The sequence below is a fragment of the Chionomys nivalis genome, chromosome 8, assembly GCF_950005125.1.
Source record: "Chionomys nivalis chromosome 8, mChiNiv1.1, whole genome shotgun sequence".
Taxonomy (NCBI): Eukaryota; Metazoa; Chordata; class Mammalia; order Rodentia; family Cricetidae; genus Chionomys; species Chionomys nivalis.
Window position 1 is genome coordinate 22,642,325 of NC_080093.1, and position 26,260 is coordinate 22,668,584.

The following is a 26,260-nucleotide window of genomic DNA, read 5'->3' on the forward strand; positions in this document are numbered from 1 at the left end:
GAGTGACAGGTGGCCATGGCAGACCATGTATAGTTCCAGCCTTGGAAGGCAGAGGCAGGGAGTCCCCAGGCAGTGAGGCTAGGGAGACTAACAGTATTGGTGAGCTCTGGGTTTGATTGAGAGACCCTGCCTCTGTGAATAAAGTGGAAGAACACTGAGGATGATCTACAGCCTCAGACTGCCACGTGCATGCACACCCACACCCACACGCACAGCACATACATGCTACATGAAAATGGAAAAAGAAAAGGAGATCCTGAAAGTGAATGGTATTGAGCAGAGGGTTGTTTTGATGGCAACCCTAGCCATTCAGCAGTGAGGGCAGCCTACAGAAACCCCAACCGAATGCCTGAGGACAGATGGGAGCAGGTAAGTGCTGACACAGACCTGGTTATTTGAGTTGGACCGGGAAGGATAAGCAGAACCTCTGACTTCATGCCAACCCAGCCAAGCCAGTTGGCTTGAATTCCTCAATTCAGAAGGTTCAAAACTGGCTTTGTCCCTGTGAGGGGTTGGTGTGCTGGTGGAAATGTAACAATTTCAGTTGAGACAGGTGAGACAGAAGTGTTTCTGACGCTGCTCCCCAGGAAAGGCTTATGGAAGTTTGCTGATAAAAGGCTTCCATTCTCCTAGCTCCTTATTCCTCAGTGCTTGATGTCCAGCTCACAGCATGTCTCATGATACCTACATCTTCAGCTCAGTGTGTCTTAGAACCGTCTTTGCCTTTGGACGTTTCACCTCAACTTTCCCCCGTGTATTAGTGACTTTTCTGTGGCTGTGCCAAAATACCATGGCCAAGACAACTTAGAGAAGGAAGAGTTGATTTGATTCCAGAGGCTTGAGACCCATCATAGCAGGGAACTGTGGCAACAAGCAGCAGGCATGGCAGCAAGAGTGAGAAACTGAGGCCTCACATCTTGCTCTGTACCTGTGGAGCAGAGAGAGCAAATTAGAAACGCACTAGTCTTGTAATATTTCAAAACCCATCCCCGGTGACATACTTCGTCTAGAAAGGCACACTTCCTACACATACCCAAACAGGGCTCCCAACTAGGACCAAGCATCCAGATGCTCAGACTATGGAAGACATTTCTCATTCAAAACACACTTTTTGACTATTCCCATTTGAGTTCTCCTTTAGCTAGTTTCTGGTGTCTCATCAAAGATAGACTTTTTAAGTTCCGAAGGTGGGTGTCTCTCTGTTCTTTCCTCTAGCAGCAGGCAGACCAGTGTGCACGGAGTAGACAAATTCGGTGTTAGTTTCTGGTAGGAAAAGAACACAGAACAGAAGATAACAAGTTGGTAAAGGTTGCTTTGAGTTTGTGAGGCGTGGAGGGCCCTGATCTCCTAATTCTGTGCTAAGGATTGAATCCACAGCCTCACAGCTGCTGGGCACGTGTTCCCCACTGAGCTGCTCCTCCAGCCCACGTTTGATGTCTGTATGATCACTCCATGAACTCGCATGCTTTCTTAACCATCAGTGTTCACTGAGCCTGGGCTGTGCTGAGAAGGAATAGGCTTTTGTAAAGATATTTCATTATTAGTAGTAGTTTTTGTTTTTGTTTCAAGACAGGGTTTCTCTGTGTGGCCCTGGCTGTTCTGGAACTCTGTAGACCAAGCTGGCCTTGAACTCACAGAGACAACCCCCACCCTGCCCTCCCGCCTCCTGAGTGCTGGGATTAAAGGCTAGTGCTGGGATTAAAGGCATGTGCCACCACTGCCTAGATGTAAAGACTATTTCTTAACTACTTTGGTTTTGTTGCTGCTGTTTTTCTTGAGACATGGGTCTAATTATGTAGTTCAGGCTAACCTCCAACTCAGGACGTCCCCACCTCAGCTGGGATTACAAAGAGGTCCCACGTCCCTGTTCTTCGTTCTGTTTTCCCCTAGCTGTTCTTTTAAATGAGTCAATAGCATACCTAACAGACTCTTCCTATGTAACCTTTCTCACTAGAAACAATGGGTGATTCCCAGAGCATAATGGGCTGTACTCAGAAGCCTGTGCATGTGTTGCCTGTCTTTTGGGTTTTAAGAGGCCCGAAGTGGTTATTTTTGTCAACTTGACTGATACAAGCTAGGGTCATGTGAGAAAAGGGAACCTCAATGGAAAAAAAAATGCCTCTATCAGATTGGCTCACAGTCAGTGGTTGGGCCATTTTCCTGACAATGTTGATGTGGGTGTGTCCAGCTGCTCCCATTCCTGCCTCCAGGTTCCTGCTGTGACCTGCGAGATAAAAACCCTTTCTTCCCCACTGTGCTGTTGGTCCTGGCATTTACAGGGCAAAAGGAGGTTAGCTAGGACTAGGCCCAATACATTCTTATGTTTTCATGAGTCAGAGTCCTACACATTTGTACCATAAGTTTACAGGCTTGCTTCTGTTTGTTTTCTCCCTCTGTCTCTAGGGTGGCAATAGTTTCCAAATCATTTGAAGGGAAAACTGACCGCACAGAGCAGTGGTATGGAACCCAGTACAAGCAAGAAGCCATCCCAGAGGAAGTGATTCAGGTAGGTTTACGTCATCTGAATAAGCCTGAGCTATGAGGAGCTGGGGAACCCAGATCCCCTCGATCCTCACACGCAGGTTCCAGAGCATGGAAAGTGATGGCACTGTCACCGTTGCTGCCCTGTGAAGGGTCAGAGGAACTGGAGGTTTCTCATGAAGCCTCATGCTCTGGCCCCTACAGATGCCCAGCCTTCCTGCATCTAAGCCCTCAAGTGTGGGGAGCACAGTTGCACAGCACCAGGAAGGCAAGAGACCGGAAGACAGGGCAAGCTGCTGAGGGCCGGCTGCGCTGCCGCAGTCCGGCTGGGGCTCGCAGTCCTGGCGGGGGCTCAGACGGCTTTACTTTTTGCTAGCATTATGTTTTGCCCTTATTGGTCACTCTTTTTTCAACCTAAAAGAACTGTGATTTATTTCCAGACTGTTGTGCTTAGACTTCATTCTTCCAGTTAGAGGCTTTGCTTAGCTGAGTAGAATCTTCTCTCTCTCTCGTTGACTGTGGACCCTTGTTTTGGTCCATTACCAACAGTACCAGAAAACCTTATAAGTAATGATTTTTTTATTTCAGTGGCAATACAGGAAAAGAAATATTTTTTTCCATTTTTATTTTATTGTGTGTGCATGATATGTATGTGGAGGTCAGAGGACAACGTTGTGTGGTCAGCTCTCTCCTTCTGGCTCCACACGAGTTCCAGGGATGGAGCTCGGGTGTCCAGGCTGGTGTGGCCAGAGCTTACACCTCTGTCCTAAAAAAAGCAATAAAGTAAGAAAAAAGTATCACTGATGCTTCATGGAGCTCTGACACTTTGATGCCCTCAAGGATGTGACTAAATCCATATTCTTTTTTTTTTTTTTTTTTTTTTTTTTGGTTTTTCGAGACAGGGTTTCTCTGTGGTTTTGGAGCCTGTCCTGGAACTAGCTCTTGTAGACCAGGCTGGCCTCGAACTCACAGAGATCCGCCTGCCTCTGCCTCCCAAGTGCTGGGATTAAAGGCGTGCGCCACCACCGCCCGGCTTAAATCCATATTCTTAAACTGAAGAAAATTCAACTTTTTTCAGTTAGTCCTGGGACTGAAATAACCTGAAAACAAAAAGAACCTTCTGTTTACCAAATTATGACTATAACAGTCTTGCCCTGGGGAATTTTTCTCAAGTTTATCTGGAAGTTCAGCGGTGAGATGGCTTGCTATGTGTTTTCTGTCCTCCGCTCTGCCTTTCTGGAGACACGCTGCAGCTTAAATACTCTCTCTTGTCAACATCTCTACTCTCCCCATGCCAAAAGACCACATGTGTCAACACGGAAATCAAGCTGCAGTGTCCGCAAAGCTGTGACATGTCAGCTAGCTGACAAGTGACCGGATCCGGAATTATTGGCACTAGTTTGCCCCTTTGGGTTTTTTCTTTCTTTCTTTCTTTCTTTCTTTCTTTCTTTCTTTCTTTCTTTCTTTTTTTGATTTATTTATTTATCATGTACACAGTGTTTAGCCTCCATGTATGCCTGCAGGCCAGAAGAGAGCACCAGATCTCATTACAGATGGTTGTGAGCCACCATATGGTTGCTGGGCACTGAACTCAGGACCTCCAGAAGGGAGGTCAGTGCTCTTAACCTCTGAGCCATCTCTCCAGCCCATTGGGTTTTCGATAATAAAAAGCCTGTTTAGTTGTGAGCCTGAGCTTTAACAGCTGACCCATCTCTCCAGCCAATGCAGTGTTGTCAATTAGGGTTCTGGGATCTGTCCAACTGCATTGTTGGAACCAGTTTGTGTGTCATTCTTGACCTAGATCTGGTCTTTGTTTTAACCTTGTCTTGAATTATTGACTTACTTAATAGTTTGCATGTTCTGGAAGAAATGGGCCAGGCCTTAAGAAGCCTGAAGTGATGGGCTGGTGAGAGTGCTCCTGGGCTGGTGAGAGTGCTCCTGGGCTGGTGAGAGTGCTCCTGGGCTGGTGAGAGTGCTCCTGGGCTGGTGAGAGTGCTCCTGGACTGGTGAGTGTTCTCCGTGGACTGGTGAGAGTGCTCCTGGGCTGGTGAGAGTGCTCCTGGACTGGTGAGTGTGCTCCGTGGACTGGTGAGAGTGCTCTGTGAACTGGTGAGTGTGCTCTGTGAACTGGTGAGTGTGCTCCGTGGGCTGGTGAGTGTGCTCTGTGAACTGGTGAGTGTGCTCCGTGGGCTGGTGAGTGTGCTCCGTGGGCTGGTGAGTGTGCTCTGTGAACTGGTGAGTGTTCTCCGTGGACTGGTGAGAGGGCTCCTGGGCTGGTGAGTGTGCTCCGTGGGCTGGTGAGAGGGCTCCTGGGCTGGTGAGTGTGCTCCGTGGGCTGGTGAGAGGGCTCCTGGGCTGGTGAGTGTGCTCCGTGGGCTGGTGAGAGGGCTCCGTGGGCTGGTGAGAGAGCTACGTGGGTAAAGGCATTTGCTGCCAAAGTTGATGGCTAGGATCCAGTCCCCAGAATCCACCTGGTGTGTGGAAGAAGATGATCCCTACAGCTTGTCCTCTGATCTCCACATAGGCAGTGTGTGGTGTGTGTGCAGCTGAATACAAAATAAACAAGAGGGAAAAAATAAGAGTACCAAGGTGGAAGAAGCCCCCAATTAGCCTGGCCTTCAGGCCATAGATAGAGGCAACAGCATAATTGAAAGTATGGATTTAAATGTCGCTGTGTAGGTGCTTATTTTTTAAAGAACTACAGCAGGTATGATCCTGTCAGCTTCTCTGTGTTCCACAGACTCAAATTTTTCTTTAACTGGCTGATTAGAAGCTGCAGGAAGAAGAAAAAAAATGTATAGATAAATGTAAAATCTCTTTTAGTACCAGAAAGATAAGCTGAATGAAGTTGCATGAAAATCTATCAGCATCCATTGCTTCTGGTTGTAGCCCCTTCATCTATGACGGGAGAATGCTCCTTCCTGTGTGTTTGCATATAGCAAGGACACTGTTTTTTGTTGAGTCAGTCAGCCTGGTGTCTCACTGGGGATCCTTCTGCCTCTGCTTACTGAGTACTAGGATTACAGAATGGAAGAACCATGTGCTCAGAGAGCATTTACCACTGCTTTGCAGTGTGATGCTGAAGATCAAACCAGGGGATAGCCTCAGCCCAAAGACTTTTTTTTGTTTTGTTTTGTTTTGTTTTTGTTTTTCCGAGACAGGGTTTCTCTGTAGCTTTGGTGCCTGTCCCGGAACTAGCTCTTGTAGACCAGGCTGGCCTCGAACTCCCAGAGATCCGCCTGCCTCTGCCTCCTGAGTGCTGGGATTAAAGGCGTGTGCCACCACCGCCCAGCCAAAGACGGTATTTTTAACTCGGGTTATATTCATAATTGCTTTTGTGTGTATGTGTGTTTTATTATTCATCTAGAAGTGGCAAAATGCTGAACTGAATGGGAAATTTAAACTTCCAACAAAGAATGAGTTTATCCCTACAAATTTTGAGATTTTGTCGTTGGAGAAAGATGCGACACCGTACCCTGCTCTTATTAAGGTAACGTGCTGAGTCTGTGTTTGTTTGTTTATGATGGGGCTTTCTTCTTATGGTACCTAACTTTTGGGGCTCAAGTGATTCTCTTGCCTTCACCCCTGAATTTCTTGTGCTGTAGGCATGTACTAGCATATCATATAGCCAGTGGTTTTATTTAATAGGTCAGCAGACCTATTAAATGGAGAAATAGAGAGGTCAGTTCTTACATTTGGTACTTTGTTCATTTAGAATTTGTCATTCCTATGAGGTGACAGAAATGCTGTAAAAGAATACAAGAAATACTGTATAGTTAAAAATACAGCAGCAAACAAAGCTACTGAATAACATAGAATTTGGGATTGCTTTGTTGTAGGAGAAAAGTCAGGGCTCTTCTGGATGGTAAGTCTATTGAAAGGTCCCCTTTCTACCCAGTAAAGATCGGTAGAGAAATGGCTCTGTGTCACTTGATGCAGGGTCAGGTCGAAAGCCTGTTTGAGGGAAGTCCCGAAACCTAATTGACTACATGGAGCTCCTAGAGTTACAAGTCAGGGAAGGGTGACTGGCAGGGCTCCCCTCCTTTTTCAGAATTGTTCTTTTCATGTCATTATTTCACTCCATGGATAAAGTGTGTAAAAAGTTGCAGTATATTCTTGGTTCTAAACTTGCACACTAAAACCCATGATAGTAGACACTGCCTTCCATTGTTTTTATCTTACCGTGACCTAATAATACCCAGATGAAGTTGGTAAGACAAGAGTCATTGTTTAGGAGCATGAGATTTAGTTTATCTTAATAGGTTATTAATGAGATATCTGTTTTTCCTTTAAGGTGACTTGTTTTTTTTTTGTTTTTTTTTTTTTTTTTTCTTCCGAGACAGGGTTTCTCTGTGGCTTTGGAGCCTGTCCTGGGACTAGCTCTGTAGACCAGGCTGGTCTCGAACTCACAAAGATCTGCCTGCCTCTGCCTCCCGAGTGCTGGGATTAAAGGCGGGTGCCACCACCGCCCGGCTTAAGGTGACTTTAATGATTATGATCAAGAAAAGGAGAACTGGTTTTATTACCTGCCTCTTTCTGGGTGGAGGGGTCAGAGGCTAACACAGAGCTGTGCTCAAGTTAAGCACACGTTCTACCATTGCACTATAATCGCTTTATTTGTTTGTTTGTACAGTGCTGGGGCTTGAACCCAGGACATTGCATATGCTAGGCAAAAACTCTACCACTAAGCTATGTCTTTAGGCCCTATGTTTTAGATAGGGATTTGCTGTTGTAGCTCAGGCTAGCCTTGCACCTGATGTAGCTAAGACTAGCCTCCTCACTCTTCCCTAGCATTCCAGATTCTGGCATTGCAGTCATGCCCCTATGCCTGGCCGAACTGTTTTAAATGTTTTGTCAGAGTAAAGTGCTGCGCACATTAAATTGTTTGTAATTTAAACAGTTTCAAGGTTTAAAATGAACACTTGAGAGCATTCTTGGTATAGAATAAATGAAATAAGTTGTTATTAGATTGTTTATCTTGGTATGCTTTTTACTGCAGCATAACAAATTGTTCTAAAACTTACCAGCTTCAAAACCACAAATATCTTTTTAAAAATCAGATAAAACCACAAGATACATTTTCTGAGGGCCAGGGGTCTAAATGACAGGGATCAGTAGTTCTGGCTCAGGTTCTATAATGAGGTTATAGTTGAGTATGTTTGAGGTTTCTTCTAGGACTTTGCTCCTTGGAAGGCTAAAATAGGGCTGGAGAATTCTCCCCTACGCTCGATTTTGTGGTTGTTAATAGACCTTAGGTCTTCAGCATGTAGACTTCTCAACTCAGTAGAGTTGTTTGACATGGCAGCTGGCTGTCCCCAGATGATTGACTGAAAGGGAACTGTAATGGCCAAGATCTTACACTGTCGGAGCCAAAGTCTTTTTAAAAGATTTTTATTTATTATGTATAGTGTTCTGTCTGCATATATGCCTACTCTACAGAAGAGAGCACCAGATCTCATTACAGATGGTTGTGAGCCACCATGTGGTTGCTGGGAATTGAACTCAGGACCTCAGGAAGAGCAGTAAGTGCTTTTAACCTCTGAGCCATCTCTCCAGTTCCCATGGGAGCCAAAGTCTTACAGTTGAATCTTGGGGATAGAGTACCATTGAGTCTGTGGTTTCCTATCAGTTAGGCAGGCTAACTTGTACTATACATGGGTGTGAATCCCAGTCAACAGGGTTGTGGATCACCTAGAGGCTGGGCTGGCTGTCACATCTATTCAAAAGATGTCCTGTGCCTCTTGGGCACCCAGTGTCCAGAAAGATTATGCCAGAACAGTTGGTACTGATGTCTCCTCCACCACGCTCTCATCTCCCCATTCAAGGGACATAGAGAGCTGGCTTCTCTGCCACAAGAACTGGCAATCTTTTCTCTGTTCTGCTTGCTAACCTGGGTGCTTCAAGATTGTGAGACAGCAGCATCCTTCAGAATAATGTCCTTTGCTCCTCAATTTGAAGAGTATTTTGAGCAGATACTTTTATGAAATGTACCTCTGTTTCCCTAATGAAACTGTTTCTCTGTCACAGGATACAGCCATGAGTAAGCTGTGGTTCAAGCAAGATGATAAATTTTTCTTGCCAAAAGCTTGTCTCAACTTTGAGTTTTTCAGGTATGTAGTTAAATCCAACTTAGGAAATCAACAATTATGTTTTTGTTGAGTGTTCTCTTCTTAAGCATCTGTTCTTGAGATAATAAGAATAGATTTCTCCTATACAAAAAAAGGTTGCTAAGAAGTGCTGAAAATCAAAGTTAATTCTTCCTTGCATTAATGAGTGTTCCCCTTAGCTGAATATTTTATGGTAGCTCTTATTGGGAGAGTCTTCTTAGCCTTCGGGATTTGGGAATCTGGACAAGCTATAGATTTATCCAGAAGGTTCATTTAGGAAAAATTAATATTTGAAATGTTTTTGTTCATTTTTTCAATTCCTGAAACTTTCCCAGAGACATATGTGTATGAATAAATAAATACGTGTGTGTGTGTGTGCCCAGGGATGTATGCATAAATAAATACACGTTTGTGTGTGTAAATGTACACATGAATGTATTATACACACCCACAAAGAGAAGGGAGGTGGGATTTGGGTTTTTTGACATAAAATCTCAAAACCATACCTCACATAACAGTGTTTGTCTTTTAGAGAGGTCCATGCATGGAGCCTCCTAACAATTGCAGAGTTGTCCTTCAAGGTCTAGTTTCCCCTCAGAAGAGCAAAGCCCAGAGAGCACCTTGATCCTCACCTCCTCACAGACCTTGCACCAGGGCCTCTAGACTGCAGTTTCCACATCTCTGACCCTCAGACACATGCGCATTTCATGGTTAAACCTTAGTAGCTTTAACTGCTAAGTCTTAGAGTGCTCTAGAATAATGTAAAGTAGCACACAGTATAGCTGTTCTGCCTTAGCCTTAGTGTTGGGATTACAGATGTTCACTACTAAGCCTGACATATACTATAATATTATATTTTTTAAGCCAGTGTTCTCATCAAAAGTGAATTTATCATTGGGCGAAGGTGGCACATCCCTTTAATCCCAGCACTCGGGAGGCAAAGTCAGGCCGATCTCTGTGAGCCTGGTCTACAGAGTGAGTTCCAGGGCAGCCAGGGCTACACAGAGAAACCTTATTTTAAGGGGGGGGGGGGGGGGAGAGCGAGAGAGAGAGAGAGAGAGAGAGAGAGAGAGAAACTGTATGAGTATGTTGTGTGTGTCTTTTTTACCTTTCCAGAAATAGGATTAGATTATGTATACTTTATCTATACATTACATTATGTATACTTAAAACACAATTTTAAAGACCCAGTAAACCATATGAAGGTGTATAGTATCTGAATACAATATAATATATTTGAGCCAGAATTTGCATATTTCAGTGGAATCATGTCTCTTAAAAGTATATTTTTTGGCCTACTCCAGTGCCCTGCACACATAGTTGTGTGATGTGGTGTTTTAGGACATTTGTGATTCTTTTCTAAGCTCGAGTCGGAGGGCATTGGGCCACCAGTCCTGCCACTACTGACTTTCAGCCCCACCTGACAACGCTCCAGTCGCCAAAGATGTTGCCTTGACTTTGTCATGGCCTCACTTTCCTTTTGATGAGCTGGCTCGCTCAGTCTCTTTCTCTTTCACCACACCCACCTCCCTGGGTGTGGTGTGGTGTGGTGTGGGTGTGGATGGTGTGTGTGTGTGTGTGTGAGAGAGAGGGGGGGGGGGGAAGGGGCTTAAATTTAAAGCTGCTCATTGCCTAAAAGAGAGAATTGAGTGGCAGCCTCCATTTAGATTTTTCTGTTTGATTTTAATTTTCCAAGTGTCTAAGTGTTTTCTCTGTATTTTTGATTTATTATTAGCTTGGATAAAATATTTAGCATTGCCCTCAGCCCATTATGTGTAGTGCAGTACAGTCACTACTACAGGAGAGTCAAACCTTTCCTTTGCTTCCAGGTAAGGCAGAAAGCACAGTCCTTGGTCTGGAGCAGTAGTGAGCAGTAGTAAGGAAAGTCCTCCTGTCCATCTGCCAGATTGCCCCAAGACTTGCTTCCCTGCTTGCTCTGGGTGCAGGTCCGTGGGCCCCGTTATCACCATGGAGTAATTTTCCCTCCCTGCCCTCCTCCGTTCTCCTTATTTACTGCTTTTCATCCCATAACCCGACCACCACCTGGCGCATCAGACTTAAGCTTACTCCAGCTCAGCCGTGAACCCTGAGCACTCGGGGATTTTCTCCCGATTCCTCCTCATGTGCGCTCTGTGCCCAGAGAGCACTATAGCGAGCTTGTAGTGACTCAGGCTGCTGAATGCCTGGCTCTTTCCTTGGTGCTGACAGAGCTGAGCAGTGTTGTATAGGCAACCGAGCAGGTCATTTAACTTTAGTTTGAATCCCAAACTCTGGTGCTACCAACCCAGGTGCCCTGGGGAAAATAGCTTCCTGACTGGGAGGTGAACGTTCTCTTTGACTGCTACATGGTCTCTTCTCTTTTCATACACTCTCACGTACATATTTTCATACTGTAATTTTTTTCTAATCCTAGCTGCAGTTAGTTGTGTGGTAAACTTTATTAATGTTTTGATAGTACTCTAGTTCTGTTGATTACGGGTAAGCTAATATTTTCACAATTCTTTCCAATCTTTCTCTTTTAAGACCATATGGTTAGAGCACACAGGTTTCCCAGCTTCATATTTCTGAACTTTACTAGTATAGCTTGCTTGGAGAGAGAAGAGATGCTGTATCGACTCACCAGCCCTGTCTCCTCCCGGTGGCTGAAGGACGGCCATGCTCTTTAACCTTTTCTTCTTCTCACCTTCCTTTCCTTTCCAGCTGGTCAGGTAGCCGTTCTCAACCTGTGGGTCACGACCCTTCCACAGGGCTCACGTATCAGATATCCTGCATATCAGATATCTACATCACAATTCATAACAGTAGTAAAATTGCAATTATGACGTAGCAACGAAATAATTTGATGGTTGGGGGTCACCACAACATGAGGAACTGTGCTAAAGGGTGATAGTGTTAGGAAGGTTGGGATCACTGCCCTACACCATCTGAGGTAATCAGTTCTCCTCACCGTCACCAGTGCACGCATATAGCTTTTCTCTTCTTAGACCCTTTTCTCCTCATGGCAAAAAGGAACCTGTTCAAGAATTCAGCCATGCCCTCAGGAAATGATAGAAACTGATACTTGCTGTCCAAGGCCCAGCACCCGGGAAGTGACAAACCGCTCTTTCACTGTCCGCGTTCTCTTCCAGCCCTTTTGCTTATGTGGACCCCTTGCACTGTAACATGGCCTATTTGTACCTTGAGCTCCTCAAAGACTCACTCAACGAGTATGCATATGCAGCAGAGCTAGCGGGCCTGAGCTATGACCTCCAAAATACCATCTATGGGATGTATGTAAGTACCCATGCTCGGCCTTCCACTCTCAGCGTTTACATTGATTGGATGGAAGCATTTGGAATTGTGGGTGTGACTTTCTTTGAAAAAAACAAAAACAAAAAAAAACTTTATGGTTTATCACATTTTCTCTTTATTTAATTTTTAAGTTAGCTTTTATTCTAACATTCCACTGTGTACCATTCATTGTATGCAGTTTCCTTGATTTTTTTTAACCATCTTTCATCAGAATGCCATATTTTTCTCCTCAAACAAAATTGTGCCCGCCCAAGGTTTAGCTCTCACCCATTCTGTATCTGAACTCTTGCGCTTCAGAAAGACAGAATGACATCATCTCTTTGTAAACATGTGAGGCTGCACATCCTGTTTCCTCAGAAGTCAGGTCACGAGGCTGCATATCCATACTCTTCGGTCACGTTTCCTCATTGTCATGCCGCCGTCTGAGGTATCAAAGCATTTCTTTTGTTTTTCTTTTTGTTAGTCGCTACATTTATGCTGATCCTCTCCATTGCAACATGACATACCTGTTTATCAGGTTATTGAAGGATGATTTAAAAGAGTATACATATGCAGCACGTCTGTCAGGTTTGAGCTATGCCATTGCATCAGGGATGAATGCAATTCTTGTAAGTAAAATGCAAGCCCAAGAAAAGGCACCACACTGTTAGAGCGTGGGAAATTATTAACATCTGCATCTTTAACCAGGAAGGTTGATGGGTTTTTTTCCTGCACCTTTTAAATGACTGAAAGTTTCAAATTAGTGTTAGCCCACTAACAAGTGACTGGGACAACTTAGTGCATCTTGTGAACATGTCTGTGTGCTACATATATGTGCATGTTCTGTTTGAAATGTTTAACATACTAATCCTAAAAGCATTTGTTTCTCCCAGTGTGTTTGAGTCCCTTTCTATTTATAAGGAAAGGCTATTTGTTGTTATTGTGGTGCTTGGATTACATAAGCATCTTTTATTTCTATGGACAGTAGTAGAAAGATCCTGTGTTCAGATCTGCCTGGCACTTTATTTTGTGGCATGTTTCATTAACTGTTTTACATATGTTATTCTTATATCCTGCCCTTGATGATATCTCAGTTGTGAATTAACATCCATTTAATGACACACATTTATTCTCACTGATCTTGAAAGAATGTGTTTAGTAAAAACTGAGGTGAGCACATGTCCCAAATCTTAAAACAAAAGGTTTTAAATTTTCATTTCTTTTTCTTTTTTTCAACATTATTTTTTGGGTAGCTGTTGTTCAATGTATAAGAATACGTATAGTCTAACCATTTTCATATTCTGCACATTGAGGCTCAAAGATCAAAAGTAGCCACAAGTATTAAAGTAATAGTCCATTTTGTTTCTTACGAGTGGTGTTTATCTGTGGTAAAGCAGGCTTCCGATGGTTGTTGTGCTTCACATGGTACACAAAGTGCTTTCTGTGGCCAAGGACTTTTGTTCCAGCTGTGGTTCTTGCCTGTCATTCCTCACATGATAGTTCTCTGTGCAGTTCTCCTGTGTTGTTCCAGGTACTGCACATAGAAACATAACCACACCCTTTCCCCTTCCTTGCTTTCTTGAATGCAAGGCTTTGAGAGACTGTTAAAGTAAATCATTCTAAGGCGAAAACCTCATAGTGCATACACTCTTATTTTCCCTACAGATTTGTTTGCCATTGGCATTTAGAACATCAGCAGAACTTATAAAATAGAGGGTAATTAAGGTTGTGGGTCCTTGTCAGATGACACTGAACAAGCAGCATCAGGCTATGAAATACAACATTAGGACCGCCTGATCTTTTTCCAGAGGTGACTGTTTTCCCTAGGAGAGGCAGGTAGCTGAGACAGGGTCTTACTGTGTGTTCCTGGGTAGCCTGGGACTGGCAGAGTAAACCAAACTGGCCTCAGACATTGGGGCTGCCTGGCCTCCTAGTGACATCCAACCAGAGATGGTTATTTAAATATTTCTAAACAGTTTTGGAATGTGTCCAACAGATAGGTAACAATCCCCTCTGATTTTTGCCTTCTTACCAAATTCATAATTTTGGGGCTGGAAAGATAGCTTAGAGATTAGGAGCACAGCTGTTCTTCCAAAAGTCCTGGGTTCAATTCCCAACCACCACATGGTGGCTCATGAACCATCTATAATGAGATCTGGCATGCAGGCATACATGCAGACAGAACACTGTATACATAACAATTTTTTAAAAAGTATTACTTCTACTATTCATCAGAATTTTTCTTAATATAAAATTTAGGAGCTTTGGGTGTCACTCCATGGTAGAGCGTATACTTAGCATGGACCTGGAGTTCAGTCTCCAACACCAAAAAGAAGATAAAAACTGAAGACACGTTCTGTAATTAAATTTGATACAGTGAGAACATGAATGTCCCAGGGTGGTAGGAGTTACTGTAGTTCGGCATCAGGTGATGCCTGTTGACTTTACCTCCTGTTGACTTTATTTGGGACAGGGTATTGTTTAATATGAAGATGACCAGTGTTACGTTAAGCTTATATTACTAATACCTTCAACTCTTTCTGTAGCTCTCAGTGAAAGGTTACAATGACAAACAGCCAATTTTGCTAAAGAAGATTACTGAAAAAATGGCCACTTTTGAGATTGATAAAAAAAGATTTGAAATTATAAAAGAGGCGGTAAGTCTTATAACATGTTTCTATAATTTTTATTAATCCAGTTGTGTTGTCATGTTATAAAAATTGCTGGACTGGAGAGATGACTCAGAGGTTAAGAGCACTTGCAGCTCTTCCAGAGGATCTGAGTTCAATTCCCAGCAACCACATGGTGGCTCACAACCATCTGTAACAAGATCTGGTGCCCTCTTCTGGCCTGCAGGCATACACGCAGGGAGAACACTGTATATATAATCAATAAATAAATTTTTTTAAAATTGCTTATAATGGATAGAGGATTGGGGACCAAAAGCATTTATAGTTCTGAGTCATCGTCTTTGCTGGATTCCCCTTAGGAAGCTGAGCCCTGTGGTATACACCTGACTCTGTCAGCTTCAGAACCTACTAGAGTTGCGGGATTAACTCTGGGGACGCTCCAGCGGAAGTGAGAGGCTTCTTACCCCAGCCTTCATTTTAGACACATGCCTGCTCGGGTAGCTGGAGGCTGCCTACCGGAAGAGCTTTCTTACTTTATAGTGCAGCCTTTAGGGCTTATTTGTCTTCCACTGAAATCCATGCCATGTTTGGCCCAGGACTGGATAAACTCAGTTTTCAATTGAGTGTCCAATAACTACTTCTCAGTTACTTGCTTACGAAGACCTTGGAGGTGTGCGGTATCCAAGGATCCCTGGGAATTACTTTCTGAGGCGTGCAAGATGTCCCATAGAGAAGGCATTTAGATACACGTCACATGCCAGAGGTGAAGATGCAGCCTGGCAATGAATAAGTGAATATGTCTGCCCTTTCGTGTAAGAACCAGAGAAGGGTTTTAGTTACTGTGCCTAATAATGTAGAAGAGAACAAAGTAAATACCCTTGCATGCCAGTTACACATAATTTATGTAGAAGAACTTGGATTGTAGCTGATTTTTTTAATTGACTTTGAAAATCAATGAACCCATGTTTCCCTTCCCTAGTATATGCGCTCTCTTAACAACTTCCGGGCTGAACAGCCTCACCAGCACGCCATGTACTACCTCCGCTTGCTGATGACTGAAGTGGCCTGGACTAAAGATGAGTTGAAAGAAGCCCTCGACGGTGAGACTCTCCTGCCTAATTCTCTACCCTGATTCTAGTCATTGCATTTCTGAGGGCTAGGCAGCAAGAACCTCAGAACTTAGTACGGTCCAGTGAACCAACTGCCTCACAGCCAGCTCTGTCTGTAGGTTAAACAGTGATCGGTTATAAGGGTCTGTGGATCAGGGACTAGAGCTGGGAAGCATTGAGTAGAAAAATCATTTCAATAAAGATGGGATGGTAAGTGTTAGGCCAGCAAACTAGAGAAGGGGTCCCCTAGGCAGCACAGTGGGGGTGGGCCATGTTACTCAAGCGACTTAGAACTCAGTTACTCAAGATAAGAAACAACTTCAGGTGTGTGTGTGTGTGTGTGTGTGTGAGAGAGAGAGAGAGAGAGAGAGAGAGAGAGAGAGAGAGAGAGAGAGAGAGAGAGACCTTTAAAACAAGGCAGTAGCTTATACTTTTATGTTGAAAAATAACATGTATAAAATGCCTGACCCATCATAGGTATTTAATTAATTTAATTAGTTCCTAAGGAAGGACCAGGACATGTACAAGGAATGTGAGAAGCAGGAAAATTACTGCTGGGACATGGTATAACAATTGTCACAGGCAGTGTCCACCCACAGATGCTTAAATTAGTAAAACTCTGAGAGAAATCCAGCTAGTGAGACTGCTCAACAGGTAGAGGTGCCCGCAGCATGCTGATGACTGGTTGGATCCCCGGTGCTCATGTGGCGGGAAGAGAGAACTGACGCTGTGTGTTGTCCTCCGACCCGACACCACCGCATCGTGCTGCTGCTCTCCGCGCTAGACTGCCGTAAAAACAAACAACAGATAAACAGACAAACAAATAAAAGTTAATGCAATAAAATTTTAATTTAAGAATTTGAGAGAAAGCTGTATTTATATAGTCTTAAACTGTCCCCCCAAACAAATTAATTCTAATGGGAAAATTTGACTGTGATAGGCTTTGGAAGTGGGCACTTCCAAATTGCTTGCTGAACATACACAAGCCACTCCGTTATTACCTAAAAATAAAACAGTGCATAATGAAAACCCTGGTAGACACCACCTTAGCCAGGTAACTTCAGATCACATATCCAGTAGCATGGCATACCCCCTCATGCACTTGGATGCACACTGCCTCTGCAGTGCGTCTCCCTGCTAGTGTATAAATGTAATTTGATCGTGAGAAGACACTAGATAAACAAAGGAGTTCTGAGGAACTGTCTCCAGCGTAAGGACACATGGTCGCTAGTTGTAATACAGGACTATAGATTAGATACTGGAGAGAAAGAGGACATTCTTGTAAAAACTGAAATCCAAGGCCAGGATTGATGGCACATACCTTAATCCCAGCACACTGGCGCAGAGAGATCCTGGTGAGTTCAAGGCCAGCCTGGTCTACATAGCAAGTTCTAGACCAGCCAGGGCTACATAGTAAGACTGTGTCTCAAAAAATTCACAACAAGGAAAAACTAAGACTGAAATTCAAGTAAAGACTGTACTTGGGTTAACAGTATCATATTAGCTTGGTGGTAGCGTGCCTTGCCTAGCATATACAAAGCCTTGGGTTTGATCTTGAAAAAAAGATAGTGTATTGATTGCTTAGGTTTTGATAATCATGTTGTAGTTCTTGAAATATGATAACATTAGACAAATCTGGGTAAAGAGTCCAAAGGGAACTCTAGTATTTTGCAAATTTTATATAAATCTGAAATTATTTCAAATACAAAGTTTTAAATCTTATATGCAGATCTCACTGTCTCTTACTCATTTGCAGATGTTACCCTCCCCCGACTTAAGGCCTTCATACCTCAGCTCCTGTCACGGCTGCACATTGAAGCCCTTCTCCATGGAAACATAACAAAGCAGGTATGTATGGGTGAAGTTTTAGCAGTCTTTTGTGGATCGCTGTAAGAGATTATCCCTCTGTTCTGTCTTAAGACTTGACCAGCACAATGCTAAGCACATTAGAATTCTATGCTCATGTTTTTTTACTAATATACTGTAATATTACTTCTCCTTCAGGCTGCATTAGGAATTATGCAGATGGTAGAGGACACCCTTATTGAGCATGCCCACACCAAGCCGCTCCTTCCAAGTCAGCTAGTTCGGTACAGAGAAGTCCAGCTCCCTGACAGTAAGTGAGATGTTGTACCTTTGAAAGTGGGTAGCTCTTCCTTAGTAATGGGCTTGTTACAACGAGCTGAATACACTTGGAGAATACTATGTGGTTCAGTGTCAAAGATCTACAGGAAGCCTCTGTTATTTATAGAAATGTGATTTTAAGTAGGTAATTTTGTCAGAGAATTCTCTGATTTGTGAGCCATATACATGAAATTGAAGGTAGGTGGTAATTTTGAGGAGATTGATATTGGAATTCACTAGTATTTGAATATAGAGGAATTAGAGAATAAAACTCTTATGCTGGGTAGTGGTGGCACACATCTTTAATCTCAGCACTCAGGAGGTAGAGGCAGGTAGACCTTTGTGAGTTTGAGGCCAGTCTGATCTACAAAGGAGTTCCAAGACAGCTAGAATTGTTAATACGGAGAAACCCTGTCTCAAAAAACCAAACCAAGGCCGGGCGGTGGTGGCGCACGCCTTTAATCCCAGCACTCGGGAGGCAGAGGCAGGTGGATCTCTGTGAGTTCGAGACCAGCCTGGTCTACAGAGCTAGTTCCAGGACAGGCTCCAAAACCACAGAGAAACCCTGTCTCGAAAAACCAAAAACCAAAAAAAAAAAAAAAAAAAAAAAACCAAACCAAGCCAAAACAAAGCAAAAAAAACAAAAAATGAAAACAAATTATCTTATAGCTCATGAGCTATGAGGGTTGGAGATTGGCTCATCAGGTCGTGTGCTATTCCTGGAAAGGACCTGAATTTGGTTCTCAACACCCGTGGGGCGGGGGCAACTTAAAACTGCCTATAACTCTAGTTCCAGGAGAGCTGATGCTCTCTGGCCTCTATAGGTACCTGCACTCATGAGCACAGATACACACACATACATCATGCACACACACACACATGCATACAAATAAATAATAAATAAATTTTGCTGGATATGGTGGTGACTTGGGAAGCAGAAGCATTTGGGTCTGTGAGTTCCAGACCAGGGTGGGCTGCGCAGTGACTTTCAGGCTAGCAATAGCTACACTGTGAGAATCTTGTCTGAAAGAAAAAGGAAAGCCACTGGATGTGGTGTAGAATGCTTGCCCAGCACACACAGAGCCTTTGGTTTGCTCCGAGCTGAGAATTAAAGTGGGCATGGTAGTATATTTGTATTCTCAGCACGTGGGAAGTGGAAGCAAGAGAATGAGAAATCAAGACAGTAAGTTAGAAACCAGCCTTGGGTAAATGAGACTCAGTGTAAAAAATAAAAGTTGAGGAAAACTAAGAAGCAGCTGAAACCATGGCACTCATTTGCAGTCCGTTGGAATTGTTGGAGGGGGTAGTTCAGAATAGTCACAGGTACAGATAACAACATATTCCTTATGTATATTTTTCTAGGGGGATAACATTAGGAAATACTTTTATTTATATTGGATTTGTAATGTCAGATTATAGTTAGTTACACTAACAGTGGCATCTTTTGATATAAAAACTTAATGAACATTGTTTCAGTGTGGAAAACTTTAATGAGGAAGATACTAGACCAAGAATGAGGGCATCGATATTTTTGGCCATTCTTCGTTGTTGGCATTCCCTGTGCATACATTATCTGTGTCTCCTGCTCATTGCTCTTTTACCTGCTGAAATGGTGTCCCTTTTCCTGCTGCTCAGGGACTTATGTCTGTATTCTAGTCCTCTTCCCAGGCCTATGGTGCTCCTCTGTTTTAGTCAGTTTCTTATAAAATACTCAGTATAAAATGTATTTTGACTCACAGTTTTGAAGGTTTCGGGTAATGGGTAGCTGGTCTCTTGCTTTTGAATTATAACAAAGCACAGTATCATGGGAGTACACATGGAGAAGGAGTCCCTCCCTCCTGGCAGCCAGGAGAGAAAGTGAAGGGAGGCCATGGTCCCAGCATCTCTTTCAAGCATGTTTTTAAAGATTTAACTCCCTTCCACTAGGTTCCACCTTCCAACAGTGTCTAAAGCTGGGGACCACACTCTTTAAGCTAGGGATGCAGCTCAGTGGGACAGTATCTGTCCAGTATGTGGCCCAAGGTTTGGGCCAAGCTGTAACACCCACTACCCTTTCCTGACATCCTCAAGTGGAGTAACTACTTGCGAGTTTTTTCGAATACTTTGAAGCTCTCAGCACTTCTGCTCTTTCATGTGGGTTAAAGGGCAACCCGTTTTATGAGATTATACATTCCTTTAGAGCCAGGGTTTCTGCTTTGAGTAGCTACTAAAGCAACTCAAATGTGTTATTACTTCACGGCACCCCTGTTGAACACAGCTAGTTCTGCTGTTGTGCATGGCCAGCCATCACAAAGCGGGTGATGGTCGTCATGTGCTGCCTCTAATATGTTCCTCAGTCAGGGCATGCATGGCCGAGAGGATTAATTGGGATCTGGTGAACACGAGCTGTCCCATCGGGCTGAGCTTGAAGCTCTGTGGTTGAACATATATTTAATGGCAGGTGAGGGTGATCCTGTGTTCAAGCCTCAAACCAAAAGCAAAAAGAAATTGCAACATTTACCTTCACTCAAAGTGATCCAGTCTAGAAACAGAATTTCAGAGTGGAGTTTTTCATGCCCCTTCCCTCCTATCCTCTCCTAGGAGCCTGTCTTTTGCCTCCTGATTGCGCTATCAATTTCCCTCACTTTCAAAAATAGCACAGTTTGCATCCCATTCTCAGAATGACGGTGTTAGAAAATGACTCTGATTTAGCTGACTGATCAGACGTGAATGCCTTAAGTAACCCTTCACCTGAGGCTCGGCTGGGCTGCGCCTGCAGCTGGAAGGCAGAATCTTATGCGCTGTGAGGGAGGAAATATTTTGAGATACGTGTGAAAAACTGGAAGAGGGAAACATGAGTGTTAGGACCCACAAAGCCTTCTCTCTTCTGAGGAGAAACAGCACTGGCAGTGTCTACTGGGGGTGGTTTATTAAGTCAGGTGTCTGTCCCGTGCTAGAACCCTAGCCCTGGGTGGGTAAGACAGGAGAAGCAGGATCCAAAGCCAGCTTCAACCACACAGCAAAGTCAAGACCAGGCTGGGCTATGTGAGACTTTGTCTCAAAAAACAAACAAACAACAAAAAACATTATTTTTAAAGGAAAGAAAAATTGTCGGTCAAGTGGGTAAGCATAAAGAGGGTGTTGGGGACCACACATGTAACCTCAACCTCAGCACACATGTGAGGTGGAAGAATTCCAAGGCCAGCCTGGCTGTATTAATTTGCTTTCTGTCTCTGTGATAAAACACTGACCAAAACCAGCGGGGGAGGAAAGGGTTTATTTCATCTTACAGGCTCCAGTTCCTCATCCAGGGAAGCCAAGACAGGAACTCAATGCAGGTGCTTAAAGCAGAAAGCATGGAGGAAGGACAGTGACTACTGACTGGTTTATTTCTCATGGCCTACTTGGCTGGGAGTGTTTTTTTTTTTTTTTTTTTTTTTTTTTGTTATTTTGATTTTTTTTTTTTTTTTTTTTTAAAGACAAGGTCTCACAATGACCCTTGACTACACTGGAGCTCACTAGGTAAACCAAGCTGGCCTCAGACTCATAAAGATCAGCCTGTCTCTGCCTCCTAAGTCCTGGGATTAAAGGTGTGTGCCACCACTCCCGGCTGGCACTTTTCTTATACAGCCCGGGCCTGCCTACCCAGGTGTGGCACCACCTGCAGTGGGCCAGGATAGCTGTAAATGACCTGTCTAGAAAATGCCCCACAGATCAGTCTAATGGAGGCAGTTCCTCAATTGAAATCCCCTCTTCTAGATTTGCATCAAATTGATGAAAACTCATCAGCACAATGCATTATATAATAGCAAGTTCAAGGCCAGCCTCCCCTATATGGTGAGACTTTGTCTCAAAAGCACTAAGAAAAAAAAATAATAATGCCAAATGTTGGAGGAGACTGCTCTCTTTGTCCCCAGCCGCCCAGACCCAAAATGACCACACAGAAACTGTATTAATTACATCATTGCTTGGCCTAATTAGCGCAGGTTTCTTATTGGCTAGCTCATATCTTGAATTAACCCATTTCTATTAATCTGTGCATAACCATGAGGTCGTGGACTACTGACAAGGTTCCAGTGGGCTTTAGCAGGCATCTTTCTCCTCTGGCTGCAACATGGCTTCTCCCTGACTCCGCCTACTTTCTCCTCTATCTTTGCTTGGAATTCCCGCCTTGCTCTACTCTGCCCTGTGATAGGTCCAAAGTAGCTTCTTAATTAATCAGTGGTATACAGTGGGGAATCCCACATCAACCAAATATACCATTGGTTTTATTAAATCGCAGATACTCTCTTTTTGCAACTTCTTAGGAGGCTGGTTTGTTTATCAGCAGAGGAATGAAGTTCACAATAACTGTGGCATTGAGATCTACTACCAGACAGACATGCAGAGCACCTCGGAGAACATGTTCCTGGAGCTTTTCTGTCAGATTATCTCTGAACCTTGCTTCAACACCCTGCGCACCAAGGAGCAGCTGGGTAAGAAGACGGTGGGGACTGAGGATCCTGGAGACCGTAATGAACAGCTTTTGTGCTCAGCAAACACTCCCTGCCCGTAGAGTCACATGGCATTGTGTATGGAGCCTGCTATATTTAGAGGGACTTGTGAAAGCCTTGTTTCTAGGGAACTGCTTCTGAAAGATGAGCAGTTAACATCTTGCAGACACAGGAGCTGTTGTCGTTCTTTTTCTTCTTCGTCCTCCTTTAGAGCCTCCTCTTCCTCTTTTTTTCTTTTTTGTGAGGAGGATTGAACCCAGTCTCCTCCGAAGGTGCTGGGTAAGTCCTCAGCACTAGTGTTAAAGCGATTCTTAATGAGATGATGCAGGATTTCCAGAGGGAAGAAAGGATGCTGAGAGTAGGCTGATAGGTAGGGGGGTGGGAAGCAAGTCCTACAGAGGAACTTAGCTTTGCCAAACCTTTGAGTTACCCGAGGGCAGGTGTTCTCTCTTCCTTATTCTGTATCCCAGGCACAGGGGAAGTAAGCGCTTGTAGTTTTAGAGTTGGAGATCCCGGCAGGTTTGATGGACGAGGCAAGAAATTCACCTCGGCAGATGAAGGCATCACCCTCTACTACTTAGACAGTTCTGGGCCATTCTGGGCAACATGAGAAGCTCAAAGAAACACCCCTAACGACTTGGAAGAAACATTTTGAAAGGATGTGGGCATGTCTCTTAATGCCCTGTCACTTTAGAGTCGCCCCGTGCTAGGTGCTGAGCGTGGAGAAGGGACATGTCATGGATAGTCCTTCTTTAAGGAGCTCAAAATGGCTGAGCTATAAAGGAGTAATTGTGTTTCAGTGTAGTGTTCCTGTAAGAGCATTCAAGCAGCAAAGCCCCTAAAGATAGCAAGTTCCCCAGAGTCCCAGGGTCCCAGACTGTCTTTAGTGGTAGATCTGTGCAGAGCTGCGGAAGGAAAAAGCCAAGAGCTAAATGGAGAAAGAGTTGGGGACGTTAACTGTGAGGGAAGGTGCCTGGCAGCCTGTGAGGACTGCTGCTTCTCAGGGTGGGGCATGCTGACACTACACCCTGGTTGCTGCAGTCTGACGAGCACAGGGGCTGCTCGCTGTCTGTGGCTGCCTGTCGTGCCTCACACATTGTTGGCAGCTGAGGAGCGGAGCCCCCACATTGCCAGGCACTCTCCGGCCAGTGTCTACAGCCTGACCTCCCGAGCACTGTGCCCACTGATTGACAGATGAGAATGCCCGAGACCTGAATATGCTCTGAAGCACTGACTCACTTAGCACGTTCTCCAGGTCTGGTGTTAGAGCCGCAGACTGTGATTGGTGCTCCTGGGCCACAGTGGTGCCTATTGGCACCTAAATGAGCCCACCACCAGTTATACACTGGAATTCCATTCTGGCAAGGGAAGGTGGCCTTCTATGACTGCAAAGGCTGCTACCTGGCAGCATCTAGGCCCAGTGATATACATGAGATACATGAGACATGAGACTGAGACTGACCAAGATGCTTTGAGCGCACCTTCTGCATGTACAGTGGCAGGCATTGAGTGCTAAAAGCCACCAGGGGTATGCATAGCAATTTGCTGTGCACCAGGAGGCCTGGTGCTACTTTGACATCACGTCGTGATGGCCGGTGCATAACACCGTGGCATCCATGGGAAGTCTGTGACTGCCGAGAAGAATGGGCAGCTGACTGTCCCAATCAGAGATGTAGGCCTCTTCCCCACAAACCTGGTCAGTAGTCCTGTCTCTGTGTTCCATAGGAAATATGGTGTTCTTGATTGCCACAGAGTCACAGGAACCTTGGACACCAGCCACTGAGAGTGGGTGCTAGCACTGTTTGCTTTATTGGGCAGCTCCTCCAGATACTGTCATACACAGGCACCAAGGACCCCACTGTGGTTCCCTTAAGGTAGCACCCATCCACCCACCTGTAATAGTTCCGGAGGAAAAAAATTCACATGAATTTTTCTTCTTCTGCCTACTAGAGCCTTGTCTACAACTAAAACTTTCCCATGGTAACTTTGGTGTTTGGGTTTCACTATTGAACTTGAGCAGGAAGATGTAGTTAGAGTGGCTTCAACTAGACAGAACAAAATAATATAATGTCTGCAAAAGATGGGAGCTGGGTGGTAGAAAATGTGTTTTTGGAGGAGTATATATAAACACACAGGTTATCGATAGAGCCGTGTCCTTCCAGTTGACCCTGTCCTAGAGAGTTGGCTTTCCTAAGCCGGTCCAGGAATAGATTATCAAGGAAATGCATTGTAGAGCCAGGGTTGTGTGGGGAACTTAGATGGTAAAGCAAAGAAGGAGTTGGGACTTGGCTGAAGCATGAAAATGAGCAGTTTGTAGGAATGGATACCTTGAGCTTAGATAGGAGCAGCTGAGAAAGTCATAGAATGTGAATTTGAAGGATAAACATGGTCAGCCTCCAGTTTCTGTTCTTTTTTTTTTTTCTGGTTTTTTTTTTTTTTTTTTTTTTTTTTTTGGTTTTTCGAGACAGGGTTTCTCTGTGGTTTTGGAGCCTGTCCTGGAACTAGCTCTTGTAGACCAGGCTGGTCTCGAACTCACAGAGATCCACCTGCCTCTGCCTCCCAAGTGCTGGGATTAAAGGCGTGCGCCACCACCGCCCGGCCAGTTTCTGTTCTTCAGTGAGCCGTTCAGCTTTGTCTGAGGAAGAAGACAGTGTCTTAAATGGTCGTATTTCTTCCATGTGAATGAGCTGAAGTAGATTTTATTTGCTCTGATCCTGACTGGCCGTGTGTGCCCTTCAGGCTACATTGTCTTCAGTGGACCTCGCCGAGCCAATGGCATCCAGGGCTTACGGTTCATCATCCAGTCCGAAAAGCCCCCGCACTACCTGGAAAGCAGAGTAGAAGCCTTCTTACTCACCATGGAGAAGGTCATAGAGGACATGACGGAGGAGGCCTTCCAGAAACACATTCAAGCATTGGCCATCCGTCGACTCGACAAGCCAAAGAAACTCTCTGCGGAGTGTGCTAAATACTGGGGGGAGATCATCTCGCAGCAGTACAATTATGACAGAGGTAATGTACAAAGAGCTCCACTGTGGCCCGAGAGTGTAAGACCTGAGAGCATCAAAACCATTCTATGTGGTATTCGTTTCATAGGTGTTTGTTTCAGCATTGATTTGGCAGCGTGATGGGATGGCAAGTCTTTTTAAAAAAATGTTTTTTAAAAATTATTACTTAGTTAATGTAACAACCATATCCTGCTAGAAACTGTCTTCCCCAGAAGTAAAGCTGGTCTCTGTCACATTAACCCCCCTTTCTGTCCTGTCAGTGTAGCCTGAGACTCTAGCACTGGCCCATGAGCATCCGTTACCCTGATGTGACTGGGGGAAGCATGCAGAGTATACATCCAGACAGCAAGGGCCTCCCCTGCACAGTTTAGGAATCTCCAAAGATCCCCACTGCTTTCAGATGTCAAAGAGCTATGCATTGGAGCGTCCTGTGTGTCTGATTCCGTTCCCGTTTCAATACAGAAAAGGTCAAGCCATGAAGCCAAAGCACACTAGATGTCAGGAGATGGTTTTATTCCTGGCACCACCAAGCTGACAGTCTTTACCAATAACCCTTGTTCCTCACTTTCCTTATCTATGTTTTTTGTTGTTTTTTGTTTGTTTTTGTTTTGTCTTACTATTGAGACAAGGTCTTACTACACAGCCTTGGCTGATCCGGAGCTTGCTCTGTAGACTGGACTGGCCTCAAACTCATAGAGATCTGAATTCTGCCTGCCTTGGCGTTTCTTTTTTTTTCTTTCTTTCTTTTTTTTTTTTCTTTTGTTTTATTTTTCAAGACAGGGTTTCTCTGTAACAGCCCTAGCTGTCCTGGAACTAGTTCTTGAAGATCAGCTGGCCTTGAACTCACAGAGATCTGCCTGCCTTGACATTTCAAGTGCTAGAATTAAAGGCTTGCATTACCTTGCCTGACCTTCACCTGTGGTTTTTCTAGCAGTTGGATCTGCTCATGATATTGATGACTACTGTTTTTGACCATTTACCACGTGCCTGACATCATTTGTCATATGTCACCTTCTTGGTTGTCATTATAACCGTACTAAGTGGTCGTTCCCTTTGATC

The 26,260-nt window shown here is 44.2% G+C and overlaps 1 protein-coding gene across 4 annotated transcripts in view; it reads left to right on the top strand.

Moving 5' to 3' along the window:
• Ide (insulin degrading enzyme) overlaps positions 1 to 26,260 on the top strand; it is a 97,064-nt gene that overhangs the window by 62,475 nt on the left and 8,329 nt on the right. For 3 of the 4 annotated variants that reach the window (XM_057778072.1, XM_057778075.1, XM_057778076.1), the window contains exons 12-21: positions 2,404 to 2,506; positions 5,849 to 5,971; positions 8,509 to 8,591; positions 11,717 to 11,861; positions 14,405 to 14,515; positions 15,468 to 15,588; positions 17,354 to 17,445; positions 17,602 to 17,713; positions 22,008 to 22,175; positions 24,933 to 25,205. In XM_057778072.1, the coding sequence (XP_057634055.1) occupies positions 2,404 to 2,506; positions 5,849 to 5,971; positions 8,509 to 8,591; positions 11,717 to 11,861; positions 14,405 to 14,515; positions 15,468 to 15,588; positions 17,354 to 17,445; positions 17,602 to 17,713; positions 22,008 to 22,175; positions 24,933 to 25,205 (1,331 nt within the window). Of the gene's footprint in view, positions 1 to 2,403; positions 2,507 to 5,848; positions 5,972 to 8,508; positions 8,592 to 11,716; positions 11,862 to 12,342; positions 12,488 to 14,404; positions 14,516 to 15,467; positions 15,589 to 17,353; positions 17,446 to 17,601; positions 17,714 to 22,007; positions 22,176 to 24,932; positions 25,206 to 26,260 lie in introns of all 4 variants that reach the window. The other variant, XM_057778074.1, reaches the window with a different exon arrangement.